General features: G+C 37.8%; 1 protein-coding gene across 10 annotated transcripts in view; it reads right to left on the bottom strand.

Annotated features, from left to right (window-relative positions):
* Nucleotides 1–2,984: 2,984 nt before the first annotated feature.
* LOC124131479 (dmX-like protein 2) overlaps nt 2,985–14,581 on the bottom strand; it is a 104,624-nt gene continuing 93,027 nt past the window's right edge. For all 10 annotated transcript variants that reach the window (XM_048398447.1, XM_048398473.1, XM_048398456.1 and 7 more), the window contains 7 exons: nt 14,383–14,443; nt 13,370–13,500; nt 12,908–12,985; nt 12,527–12,671; nt 11,698–11,787; nt 10,987–11,114; nt 2,985–10,167 (listed from right to left, as the gene is read on the bottom strand). In XM_048398447.1, coding sequence (XP_048254404.1) covers nt 9,958–10,167; nt 10,987–11,114; nt 11,698–11,787; nt 12,527–12,671; nt 12,908–12,985; nt 13,370–13,500; nt 14,383–14,443 — 843 coding nt within the window. In that variant the 3' untranslated portion in view covers nt 2,985–9,957. The remainder of the gene's footprint in view (nt 10,168–10,986; nt 11,115–11,697; nt 11,788–12,526; nt 12,672–12,907; nt 12,986–13,369; nt 13,501–14,382; nt 14,444–14,581) is intronic.

Raw genomic sequence — 14,581 nt, 5'->3', positions numbered from 1 at the left:
AGAAATGGGCTTCACACATTGTACCCATGTCGGGAATCGAACCCGGGTCTTCGGCGTGACGATCGAACGCTTTAAAGGACAAACATAGTCGTCAGGGAAAATGTACTTCATAATTCGAGCAATAAGACTGAACACATACAGTCACCTGCTGTGTCGCGTTTTTAGTTCCCTTTTAATGATGGTCTCATGTGAGAAAATAACATTATTTCCCAGTCATGTATTCAAATGGACATTAATCAGTTGAACAGCCGTCGGGGGGGATTACCATTGTACAACAGTCACACCAAGAATCAGTGGTAAACAAACCCGTGAACATCCAGATTAGATTAGGCCTTCAGCAATCCATTCTTGTCGTAAAAGGCGACTAACGGGATCGGGTGGTCAGGCTTGCTGTTTTGGTTCATGCATGTCATCGTATCCTAATTGCTTGGATCTATGCTCATTATATTAACCTGGATTGTCTGGTCCAGACTCGATTATTTACAGACTGCCGTCATATAGATGGAATATTGCAGAGTGCGGCATTAAACAACAAACAAACAGTGGTCAACAAGAGTCGCCCTGGATCTTTTAATATAAGTAAAACAGTGTTTTACAATGTACTGTGTCTCTTATTAAACCCCTAACTAACAATGTGCCCATGTGCATCCTCTGAGTTCGCAGTTGCTCATGAGGGAGATTTTAATAAGATAAGATCAAATAAAAGCGACAAACCCTTTCCATAATCATAAGGAGCATGTGTTAAAGACTCACTTCTAAATATTGATGACACCAGGACCCACTTGCACAAAGCGATCGTAGCGCTAAGATGATCGTAACTCCCATACTTTAACATAGACTTACAATAGTCTTAGCGCTAAGATCGCTTTGTGCAAGTGGGGCCAGGTGTCTGCGAAAAGGAGATCGTAAGCTACCCTCCGCCGACACCCATCACAAACATGCGGAAAGGCTAGACAATTGTTCACCTGAAAAAAACCACCGGAACATATCGTACACGTCAAAATAGGGAATTGAACATCATTGTGGCCACTGATGTGTGAAAGTTTGGAAATGTCATACTGTAACATATGTCTACCATCTAACGTTTAGAAATCTGTATTAAGGCCTTTGGCTTTTGATCAAGTGTTGTAATAACGAACTGCATTGGACATCATTTCTGTAATTGATGGGTCAAATTCAGAAATGTCGTCATCATGTCCATAATAAAACCTTGTGTAATACAAACTTTACTGAGGCCTTTGATGTTGTAACTTTGATCATACAACGTTTGATCATGAGTCGTATGACGCTCTTTGAAATCTTCGTCGAAAGAGTTGTGTAATGTAGACAGCAATGAGTGGAGCTGCTGGAATATTGTTTCACAAAAAGAAAAGTCTCCATCTTGTCATACAGTCATCTTGGTAGCCTTTTGTCACTCTGAATCTGTAATCATAGATCGCTTTGGTAGATTGGTTAACATTGCTTTGATTCGTGTGTGTGACCTTTGTTTGCTTCGTGTGTGATGGGGACGATGATGTTCTTGACAGGGAACCGGCGTAGCCAGAACTTACAGAAAACATACTGTGCACCATTATCGGTATCACAGTGGTGAAAACAAACTAGTCTTTCCCGAAGCATTTTCAGGCCAGTGAGCAAATCGCATAGTGAAAAGGCGGCCCTTCTAGGTCTGGAAAAGGCAATTTGAGTCCTGCCTTTGATGACTCGGTAAAAGTAATGAGATTTTGCTGGGTTGGAAAATTAAAAAGGAATCTTCGTATATCAATGTTCTATTTTTTTCAATGCATGGAATACACATTCTCCACTGACTGCGACAAGAAACGTAATCTATCAGAAAACTGTAAGGTACATTCTCGCGAACTCGATCTTTGGAAACAAGCTTAATTTGCGAGATCGCGGTATTTGGGCAAGATCTTTTACGCTCGTGCTGTATTGTACATAGAACCTTTATCAGATTAAGTCGAAAAAGCAAGAAAGCGATATATGAACATGGTGTGTAATCGCAATCGCGACTTGTCAAATCAAGCCACGAAAACGCGAGAATGTGACATTTTATTTTCTCGCATTTTAGACGCTTTGTAAAATCGTAAGGTCAACGCACATGAGCACTCTTGTAGTTCTGTGGACATTCTTCTTTCATGGTCTTCATTTTTCAAATTATGACTAAGCTTGTATGTACAAGTAATTTCGGCAAAACATACAACTAACTTACCTTTCCGTTATTAGTCTTAGCCATGAAAAGTCTTCTCATGTTAAATTAAAAACCCTCAACAGGCTCAATTTAATTTAACGAAAAAAATCGTGTTAATGTATTAATGTCAAATGATAATGGAAACTTTTCGGGGTCTGGAATCTGGACAAAAACATCACCGTCAGTTTTACATTAAAGCGTCAGGAAGTTATCAGACGGTTAATACTTGTTATACACTTATACTAGTAGAATTACTATATACTATTACTTCACACTAAGGAAGTGTCTTAGTCTATAAGAGGTTACATACCATTGTGATAACTTCGTATTAGTCATATACAGTAGGTACTGTACAGGGATCGTCACGAAGAGAAACAACTCTTATTCTTCATTTTGCCTCAATAGAACCGACTCATTTATATTGCTAAAATTGCGAAAGAAGCTGTAAATTCTGTAGCAGATCCAAATAATTTTCTTTGACTACAACAGTTGAAGTTTAGAATTCGTTTTCTTGGCACATAGCACATGAACCATTGTGCATGAAGAAGCCAACTGCTGAAGACGTTTGTGAAGGAAGGGGGCGGAGAGAGGGACGAGCAGGGGGATGCATTGCAGTAGAGATGACCTTCACGCAAAGAGCACTCTGGTGTCAGATAAGTATAATACTTGAGTTTTGAGAAGTGTTGCAAGGTACTTTGTGCTTGCTGAAAATGCTGTGTAATATTCTCGCTTACTTAAAAGGTCCCAAATAACCAACTGATTGTATAAACGAAAATAAATAAAAACAACACTTTGCTTAACCATAAATTACCTTTTTAATCAATTAATTGATCACAATTGCGTTTTCATTCATAACTGGCAATATACGATTGAAGCATTCTCTGTAATAGAACTGAATGGTGTCGGGACACACAACAAGCAACATGACTACCGCTGTGTACAAGAGAACAACAGGACAACTATGTACACTGCTGTAGTTTAATATACACATTGTACCAACATATACACAAATAGTCAAATCAGTCCTCTGCAAATACAACAGAAACAGTGGTATAAGGAATGAAGTGGTCAACATGTTTAGTATCAATAAAACCCTATATTGCAAACACTTGTATTATACTTCAGCATGGTCTTTTCACCCTTCAATACCCATCTATACAAATGAAAATAAAACATAAAACAAATTAAAATCTTTATAAATCTCTGCAATAGTACAATATTAAACACGAAAATTCTTTTCTGACAATCATAAATACATATAGACAAAACATGAGTGTAATACTCACAATAATAGATATGTAAATTCACCCAAATGAAGTGCAAGAAATGTAAAAAGAAAGGTTATACGAATATATGAAATTCATTTCACTATGACTCTGAAGATTTACATAGCACAATAATTTGAGTCAAAATCACCTTATACTACAAAATATTACTAAATTGGAATGATGAAAAAGGTTCCAATCTACATGGGATAAAGCTCTAAACTAGATGTATCAATACCTCTGGGTGTTGTGTTACCTATCGAAGAACAAGTATTCTACACACAGATTCCTTACATAAGTAACTAACTTAAAAAGGAAGTGTAAGATGTTGCTAAAATTAGGTCAACATTATTGATGTTCTTTATGCAAATTCCCCAAAGCATATGTTTAATAAACTTACATTGTTTATAGGTTACATGCCCTATTTCAACAATATTGAGTACTTGGGCATTACTCAAAATGCAATTTTGTGACCGCAAACAATGCATAGACATTCAACTGATAAACATATTAAAGAAAAAGTACACATACAGAGGTGCTAAACTTACACCAAGCTTCAGATACCAACTGATGAATGTATGAATGGAACAAATAATGTGGAGGTTAATGAAGTTAGATACTAAAGAAACAAACATCATAGGCTAATAGGCTGGCATGATGGTTAGAATTTAGGAAAGCATCTTCTCTGGAACCATGCTAATTAAGAGTTCATGTACATCTGGGGCTATTTTTTAGACGTGAAACAACAATTATGCAGTCAAACATTTACATATGTGTAAATTATGTTCAGTATTCAAACACAAAACTGATAATAATGGACAAACCAAAACACTCCACATTCTTAAATAGAGCTATAATGATGAACAAGTGTAATACTCACACACTTTACACTGATACATCAGTGTTTGAAATTAAGGGAGGTCCTGGAGATATTACTTGTAGAATTCGTATTTGACCCCCTAAATCTTCAACTTCTAATATTAAGGTGATGACAAGGACTCCATGATTTTCATACTTTAGTTTGACCACTGTTCAGCATGTAGACATACAATGCCAGGCATTTACCCTTAAAGGGGTACCAGGCTCAAGACAATTGGCAGTCCAAACAATGATTCAAAATTATATTGTTTTTTCTAGGTGCACAAATTGTATGTGCATCAATTTGGCAGTTAATGATTACCCTACATACAGACACCATCTCATTTTCACCTGGGACACTCCTTACAATGTCTAGACCAAGACTGGACATGGAATCAGATGTTGGAGCATCATACAGTCCTTCTTAAAAGTGAGTGAGACTGGTTTAAAGCCACTTTGAACAGTATTTCAGTTTTATCACGGCATGTCAGTTTAATGTGGGAGGAAAGCCTAAAGTGATGCAGGTCTTAAACAAACCATGCACATCAATCTTAAAGCTACAGCTGTATAAGGTAAACTGAATCTCACCTTGATGGATGCAATCTGTGCCTGCTGCATTTGCACTTCCAATCTGGTAAGTGACATTTAATATCAAACTAGCATTCAGTTGGTGGTAGCTTTTTCGAGACATTTTCACAGATTGTCAAATCCATTTGGGTCTCATGTGTGGATCCACTGCTTTAACAACAAATTGTTAACCAGGTAACAAACAAACTTCACAGAACACAAACATCTTATTCCACTGCATGCTTCTCCCATATTAAACAATTCAAATAAACATGTCCCTGTTGAATCGAACTCGACTATCGCAATTTGGTTCAATTACTATGATTGAAATAGTTTCCTTAAGGACTGGTACATATTCTTTGTGGTCTTGGTGATGATGTCATTGAATCCAATGAAGTTGCAATAACAAAAAATCATAAAACTTGAATCAATCACTGTCATAATTTTTTTATGAAGATATCAACATTTTCATTCAAAGTTAACCTGTATTTTAACCAGAACGTTAACATCAACATATGTAGAGCAGCCAGCAACTCACATCATACAAGAACATCTGGTGTAGAGACTCAGTGTTTTAACTCTCACACAGTATCACAGAATTAACAACAGAAGTTTACAACCTTGAAATGGAGCCTTGAACATATGCATCATGGATGCAGATCCCACTCATTCAGATCACGTGGCATACATCCTTACTTTAATAACTATATACAAAACAGGATAAATAAGTACAGCCTACCAAACATAAAGAACTACACTAGGTGTATCCACAATACAGATCAATTGTTGATTACATCCTTTCAGAGGGCATTATCACCTATCAGAAGTATACACCTTGGGTTTTAGGTATCAATATATAACGAGATGCCTACTTCATTATCACCTATCAGAAGGACACACCCGGGACTATTAGGCATCGATATACAAAGAGGCGCCTACTTCATTATCACCTATCTGAAGGCGCACCTTGGGTTATTAGGCATCAATATATAAAGAGATGCCTACTTCATTATCACCTATCAGAAGGACACACCCAGGACTATTAGGCATCGATATACAAAGAGACGCCTACTTCATTATAACATATCTGAAGGTGCACCTGGAGTTATTAGGTATCGATATATAAAGAGATGCCTTCTTCATTATCACATATCTGAAGGATACACCTTGGGTTATTAGGCATGGATATACAAAAAGACACCTACTTCATTATCACCTATCAGAAGGACACATCCGGGACTATTAGGCATCGATATACAAAGAGATGCCTACTTCATTATCACTTATCTGAAGGTGCACCTTGGGTTATTAGACAATGATATATATATATAGATGCCTACTTCATTATCACTTATCTGAAGGTGCACCTGAGGTTATTAGACAATGGTACATATAGAGAGATGCCTCCTTCATTATCACTTATCTGAAGGTGCACCTGAGGTTATTAGACAATGATATATATAGAGAGATGCCTACTTCATTATCACCTATCTGAAGGTGCACCTGCAGCAATCAGGCGACAACATAGAGAGAGATGCCTCCATCCTTTCTAGTTTTGAGAACTATCATAAACCAAAGAAGGATATTGAACAACCTGTTTGTCATAGGATATGGAGCGACAGGTTCTGCATGTGCATTTAATACTCACTCTAGTATGACAGTTCTATAAATGGGATGTGTTTATGTATCAGACTGTATATATAAGACCATATATCAGACTGTATATATAAGACCATACATCAGACTGTACATAAGACCATATATCAGACTGTATATATAAGACCATATATCAGACTGTACATAAGACCATATATCAGACTGTATGTAAGGCCATATATCAGACTGTAAGACCATATATCAGACTGTATGTAAGACCATATATCAGACTGTATGTAAGACCATATATCAGACTGTACGTAAGACCATATATCAGACTGTATGTAAGGCCATATATCAGACTGTACGTAAGACCATATTTCAGACTGTATGTAAGACCATATATCAGACTGTATGTAAGACCATATATCAGACTGTACATAAGACCATATATCAGACTGGCCATATATCAGACTGTACATTAGACCATATATCAAACTGTATGTAAGGCCATTTATGAGACTGTACATAAGACCATATATCAGACTGTATGTAAGGCCATATGTAAGACTGTACATAAGACCATATATCAGACTGTACATAAGACCATATATCAGACTGTACATAAGACCATATTCCAGACTGTACATAAGACCATATTCCAGACTGTATAGAAGACCATATATCAGCCCAAACAAAAGACCATACGTCAAACTGTATATAAGACCATATATCAGACTGCACATGAGACCCCATATCAGACTGTATACAGACTACATAACAGACTATATAACAATCTGTAAACAAGACTAAATAACAATCTGTACATAACAGACTGTACATAAGACCATATAACAGAACGTCAATAACACTGTATATAAGACTATAAATCAGACTGTGTACAAGATTGTATATCAAACTGAATCGAAGATTATAGAACAGACTGTACTTCAAACTGATACATATCCATATATCACTATATCAAAACTACAAGTCAGAATGTATTGGAGATGAAAGGCAGATCTATGATTTTGATGTATCTTGATAGACAGGCATGTTGGGGGTCGTAAAACGAGTACTTTTGCATCCTCCAGTTGAGGCCATAAACATTAGATTGTAAGAATAGTGGTCTCCGTATCAAACTAGATACCTGATTCTTGATCACTGACTGTATGTTACTTTCTCTCAGACTTCCAACTCAAATACGTATATTCCTGTTTTATTTGATGTTTCCATATGGGATGCACTTCCATTGTTGATAAACATCTAGTAAACAACTAGTAATCTTCTACATAAACAGTTGGTCTGTACAAGTAACAGTGTCTCAACATCCGAACAGGTGCAGATCACAAAACACCATAACAAATCCTGCACATTTAGCGCAACACCTCACATCCTGTGAAAAAGTGACATATATTATCTTACAAACATGTATAACAGATTCTATTATGCTTTCTACAATGAAAAAACACATAGACGTTTATTAGATACTTCAATCAATAATACTCACGGTCCCACTATACTGTGTCCTGATGAAAATGATAACAAAATGGCCGACTGGTGGGAAAAGGGGGATCACTCTAATATTTAGTCATCAAATATTAAATAAAATTTTACAAAGAACTTTTTAAACTGTATACAATTATATCAAGAAGAGTATGGTTGTTGAGCTTAAACATAAGAATAATTTCAATGGGTGAGAGCATTGTTATATAAAATATACAGACAAAATAAAATCTAGGGATATAAAAGAATACAGAGAATAAAATACAAGAGGAGAGTGAAGAAATTCTGTACAAATGACTAGAAAGTTTGCCGGAGAACTCTCTACTGTTGAACCCAACTGGCCCAGAAATGAGTGCACACATCACCTCAAGTCTGTACACAGCACATGTGCAACTCAATACACTGGTGTTTGTATTTACAATATATTGCACGTGAGATCAAATAGAGCGATGGAAATCACTAGCAGTTCATACCATTTCATCAACTGAAGTCAAACAGATTATAGAAATAATTGAAGAAAGTATACTTCTGAGTATTATAATATATACATAATATAAACAAACAGAACAGGGGACAGCAACATGCTGTAGGTAGCAATAATGAGGGTTTATATCGATTCTACACTTATTCCTTAAAACGGTAAACAGTGTTCAACCAACAGGGTGTACATCAAGTGTTGCACATCTTGTATTACAGATGCATTTCTATTTCATTGAAATAATGTTCAACATGAGGTAACTGAATCGGGCAATAAAAAAGAACCGTTTCGACATACCAGTAAGTTGCCTATTGCACAGGAGATTAACATGAAGGAAAAATGTTTCCGTTTTGGCATCCAGTGCTGTAGCCTATTGGATCAAAATGTGTTTAGAAGCATATAAGCTTAATTAACCAATAGGATCTTAATTTGCAGTGGCACTTCAATCTACTTTAAAACAAGTCACAAATTGATTCTATTATTATTATTATTATTATTATTCAAGACACTGTTCATACTTAATCAGTTAATTTTGAAATTAATGATAGGAATATACTATGCCATTTCATTTATAGATACTACCAGTTTCCAACTACTCTTCAATAACTATTCCTATTTCGTGTCATTTGCACCTTCTCTAGGACATCATGTCTAGTTATCAAAGAGACTTATTCTTAATCAGTTACATCAACACACAACAATTGACTAATACTGTCCAAATCATACAATGAAGTAAAATATAACTTATTTATCACAACCCTGCAAGTTGCCTTGTGTGAGCAGAACACCCCTAACATATCAACAACTGTGCATAACAGCTTATTCAGTACTATATTCCTAAAGCACAACGAATGGGCTTTGTCTACACTTACTCCCAACACTACAGTACACAATTCAATAGATTCATCTAACATAATACCTCATTTAATTGTGTATACATTTCTTGCTAACTCTTCATAAATCTGACCAATAGAAAACTTCGCAGCAAGACACAATGACACACAACTTGGCTAGAAAGTTGTAAGGAATATAGTATATATAGGAATCATGTCATAATTAGCTAGTGTTGTACCACTAGTCCACTAGCAACACTAAAACCATCAAATGTCTGACATGTAGGACTTTCTCTTTACAATGGACAAGGAGCCTATACAATGGGCTAATACGCAGTTCTAATCACAATCACCTTCAGTTATCTACAGCTACATCAAATAATCTGAGATGACTAGGAAACCACTGATCTCACCAATTCGGAAACAATGTCAATTATGCCAGAGAGAAAACATCACCATTGTGGCCTGTTCGAACTGCACTACACCATCTTGGCTTGATGGAACTACATATGTGACCAGCAAGGTTAGCTAAATAATCCTCACAGTTTCAATGACAGACATAACCTCAGCCTCCAGTCTATGTGATGCCACTTTCTATATTATCCATATACGAGTGAGTGTACATGACTTGACCATGTCCTTCAAATGTCTATATCACCATGCTGGTCAAGACGGCCAGGTCTGGACGACTATATCTTTCTCCGGCAACTGCCTGAACTTCATGGAACCGTCCACGCCACACGAGAAAAGGTGATGACCCGGGCCCAGAGACACCTGGGCCACCCCTGATGTGGACCCCACATTCTTGAAGAAGGTGCTCTTGCTGTGCTCTCCAGGAAAGGAGAACAGAAGCTGGTGAATATCTAGGCCCCAGACCTGAAAGACAGTCACAGTATTACAAGATCATCTACAAAAGCTCAAGCATAATTATCACATATTGATTTAACTGCTAAGGAGTTTTAGGATTTGGTCGTTTTTTAATTATCAATCACTTGTAATAATTGGTACATTCCCACCTATCAATCATCAGTGTGTTTCAAATATTTTGTGTACTTTCCACACAATACACTTTTAGCACTTGCTCTCATCATTTGCAGGACATAACAATTTTAAAAATCGGACTCAAATGTGAAAATGTCTCTCTGATTGCACATTCTACAGATGAGTGTGTTAATGTGCAAGTAATGAATGGTAACACCAGACTAAGACTTCTTTCACCTGTACATTCTTGACAGTTTTAAAAAACAATATCCATAACATGAAATAATTACATCAAGCAACTACTGATCTCAAAATGTATCATTAATTGACATTTTGACAGTTTTAACTCTTGGAAGTAGGATGTGCATTATATATACAAGAGAATACAGTGGTACTCACAATGCAGTAATATATCTAGTCACTAAACTTATTACTCTAAACACATATTTTGATGGGTTTTTTCCATATATATTATGTAATTTGGTGAAAATAAAAATCTGTAAAACAAGGAACAAAATTGCTCTGGCCTTCCATTAAATAAAATAAATCTACAATCAAAGTATCAATCACTGCATCACCTTCCAAGTTACCTTAAGACTACAACCACTTGGTAAATCTGTTCATACCATCTGTTTACCATGAAAAGTTGACACTAATATGTGAAAGAAGTTATTTTTCTACATTTAACTGCATATAGCATAGTACAATCCTGACCTTGACATCGCCTTCGGCAGATCCTGTGACAAAGTATTCCTCTTCAGAATCCATGGCTAGACATTTGATTGGTCCATCATGAGCCTGGAATGTGTGTCGCATCTGTCTCTGACGCATGTCAAAAATACCTGACACAGGCTAAGGAAACTGCTTTCTTCATATGGAGAATGAGGAATGTGTCATGGGAATCAAACATGGGCCTTGCGGATGATGAGCAAACGCTTCATCCACAAAGCTAACCTCTAATTGCAATAGACTTTCAAGGGTGTATGCTGTGTAGAGTGAGTGAGGGAATGTTTTATGGCATTTAGTAATATGCAGTAACCGGTATAGGAACAGGCCAATCCGGACATTCTGCAAACCCTTTTGGAGTCTCATAGCCCAAACACTTGACATTTTCTGTAGTGTCAATTTATTTTTATTAGCTAAGCTTTCAAGACCAAAAGAAATTTTACTGGAGTCTCGATACAGGAAGCAATCGCAGCCTTACGACCTATCGTAACTTATAGTTTATCACAGGCTTAGGAACATCACAGCACTACAAACACTTTGGGGATCGGACCCCGGTCTTGGGAGTAGTGACAAAAGTAACAAAGCAATTGGTAGCTGATTATACGACACATCTGGGCACTTCTGGGCACTTGGGTCTTATTCTGTATTTGGAGGAATCAGTAAAGGGTAGCTTGCTTTCAATTCTTTACGAAAGGATACATATTTCTCCCTTCCTGCCCCCACTGATCAGCATCTGGTGTTGTGGGGCGTACACGACGGCAGGACTCCCATGTTCATGACACGTGAATGCTGGAACAAACAACAGCTTTAATTTAACACTGATTTTAAAGTTCTATCTAAACAAGCTGTCCCCGAAACCTTTCACATTAATAGCTCCAACTTCTTTTGGCACCATTTTCTGGTGATTAAAGACTACAGACTATAAACAGTTTTATTTTGATTGGAATGGTTTGATGCATGCTGCAAAGGGTAAGTGCCCCTGCATGTTCTGATAAACAGCTGTGACAGTAGCAAATTGTGGACATGTACAGCTAGGTTAACATGGACTTCTACCAGAGTGCCATTGTACTAAGCGATCTTAGCGTTAAGGTGAGAGTAACTTCCATGCCTTAACATAGACTTATGACAGCTGTAGCACTGAGGTTGTTTGTACAACGGCACCCTGACCACTACCTCACAATGTTAGTACATGAGGGTGAAGAAGATAACTACACTACTACATGCAATGGAAACATTATTGCATATTAAGTCAAGATGAATTCCAAAGGTCCATTTGTAAAGATAGTTTCTTATGTCAATAAACTCAGCATAGTAGACATGAGAAAAATCATCAATGGAGGCAGCAGAAACAAATGCAGATAAACTGCCAGTACCCTAAAGTGTTTCTGACCATGTGACCCAGCACCTGCAGTCTACTCACCGTGAACCAGAGCACTACGCTGAGGCAGCATCAGAAACACATTCAGACAAAATGCCAGTACCCTAAAGTGTTTCTGACCATGTGACCCAGCACCTGCACTCTACTCACCGTGAACCAGAGCACTACGCTGAGGCAGCAACGTGTCCCACAGACAAACATTCTTGCTCTCTGATGAGTGGCCCGCTGTGGCTATCAGACTTGATGACCCCACAAATGTGAAGTCACTGGTTGTCTTGTTGTGACAGCTCAAGCTCTGCAACCAGGTTGTCAAAAACATCAAGTCAGGTTATGAAACAAACGGACTATTTCATCTACTCAAACACAAGGAATCAACCATCATTTCATTTGAGATAAACTGGATAAATCAGGAGATTGTGTGCTCGTGCACACACATGACACCTAAAACTGTGATCCAGTAGACAACTAGGTCTTTCAGTATCTATATTATCAGTGTTTTGACTTCCATAAGCTGGGCTAGAGAATCCTTACCATGATTGGTTTGTTGAAGTTGCTGCCAAGGCCAACCTGCCACAGACAGATGGATCCCTCTATGTCGCTTACACAACACTAGAACATGAAGAATCAGTATCAGGAGATATCTCAGTCAAACAAACTAAACAAATATCATACCCAGCTTTACCCCTTTAGCCAATCTCTTCCTATTCCTCCGAGTATTATGCTTTTTAAGTAACATAAACACCTATCAAACATGGATAAACATGGATTTTGCCAAAATGTTTCTTTTAACTATTTTATCAGGTGAGATGAGACAAACATATTGTTTGACAAGATTAACTGAATGATCTATTTGTTAAGTATTTCCTTAGTCTGAAAATGATCTGGCCAATGAGGCATAATGTATCACTTCAGTACAGTGAAAGGTCTATTTCACATGTTCAGATAGCAATTTAGATTTAGTGCTTAATGATGAAATACATGAAGAATGTTTACCTTGTTGCCCTGAGCATTGAACAGCACCTTGGTGACCTTGGGGAAGGACCCTTGTTGTCTAAGAACAGTGAGAGGCTGAGCGTGGCCCCATTCCCACAGCCTCACACTACCATCAGCACTGCCACTCAGATCTGTAGTCATAACACACACATGTCAACGGGGGATTTGAACCCTCCCACTCAGATCTAGTCATAAACACACACACATCAACGGGGGATTTGAGCCCTCCCACTCAGATCTACTGTCATAAACACAAACGTCAACAGGGGATTTGAACTTTCCCACAGCCTCACACTATCATCAGCAATGCCACTCAGATCTGCAGTCATAAACACACACATGTCAACAGGGGATTTGAACCCTCTCACTCAGATCTGCAGTCATAAACACACACACGTCAACAGGGGATTTGAACCTTTCCACAGCCTCATACTATCATCACCACTCCCATTCAGATCTACAGTCATAAACGCACATGTCAACGGGAAATTTGAACCTTTCCACAGCCTCATACTATCATCACCACTCCCACTCAGATCTACAGTCATAAACACACATGTCAACGGGAAATTTGAACCTTTCCACAGCCTCACACTATCATCACCACTCCCACTCAGATCTGCAGTCATAAACACACACATGTCAACAGGGGATTTGAACCTTCCCATTCAGATCTACAGTCATAAACACACACACATCAACGGGGAATTTGAACCTTTCCACAGCCTCACACTATCATCAGCAATGCCACTCAGATCTGCAGTCATAAACACACACACATCAACAGGGGATTTGAACCCTCTCACTCCAATCTAGTCGTAAACACACACACCTAAGGAATGCAACACGGCACAGCAGCACCTTTGACAGCTGGGTCACTCAAGTTCCTATTTGGCAATTTGAAATGATACATATAGCCATGATTGATATCTAACAACCATTGTTGCTTTTGAATATTGTTCTTTCTTTTTTTAACGTTCCATTACCAGTGACTGGTGAGTCTGTGTACTTACAGTGTGGCAGATGAGGATGGGATCCCATACGTCGTACTCCAACAACCTGGCGACGCAGGATCTGAAACACACATCACAGCATGAAACTCCACACACAGGGCATCATAAAGCCAACAGAGTGTTACTAATAATTATTCACAGTTCAACAATTACATTGGCAAGATTAACATTAACAGTTAACATCTTCAAAAGACATCCC

This window comes from Haliotis rufescens, unplaced genomic scaffold (assembly GCF_023055435.1).
Source record: "Haliotis rufescens isolate VD_foot unplaced genomic scaffold, xgHalRufe1.0.p SCAF_1, whole genome shotgun sequence".
In the NCBI taxonomy this organism is placed as follows: domain Eukaryota; kingdom Metazoa; phylum Mollusca; class Gastropoda; order Lepetellida; family Haliotidae; genus Haliotis; species Haliotis rufescens.
This window is presented reverse-complemented; position numbering and strand designations above follow the sequence as displayed.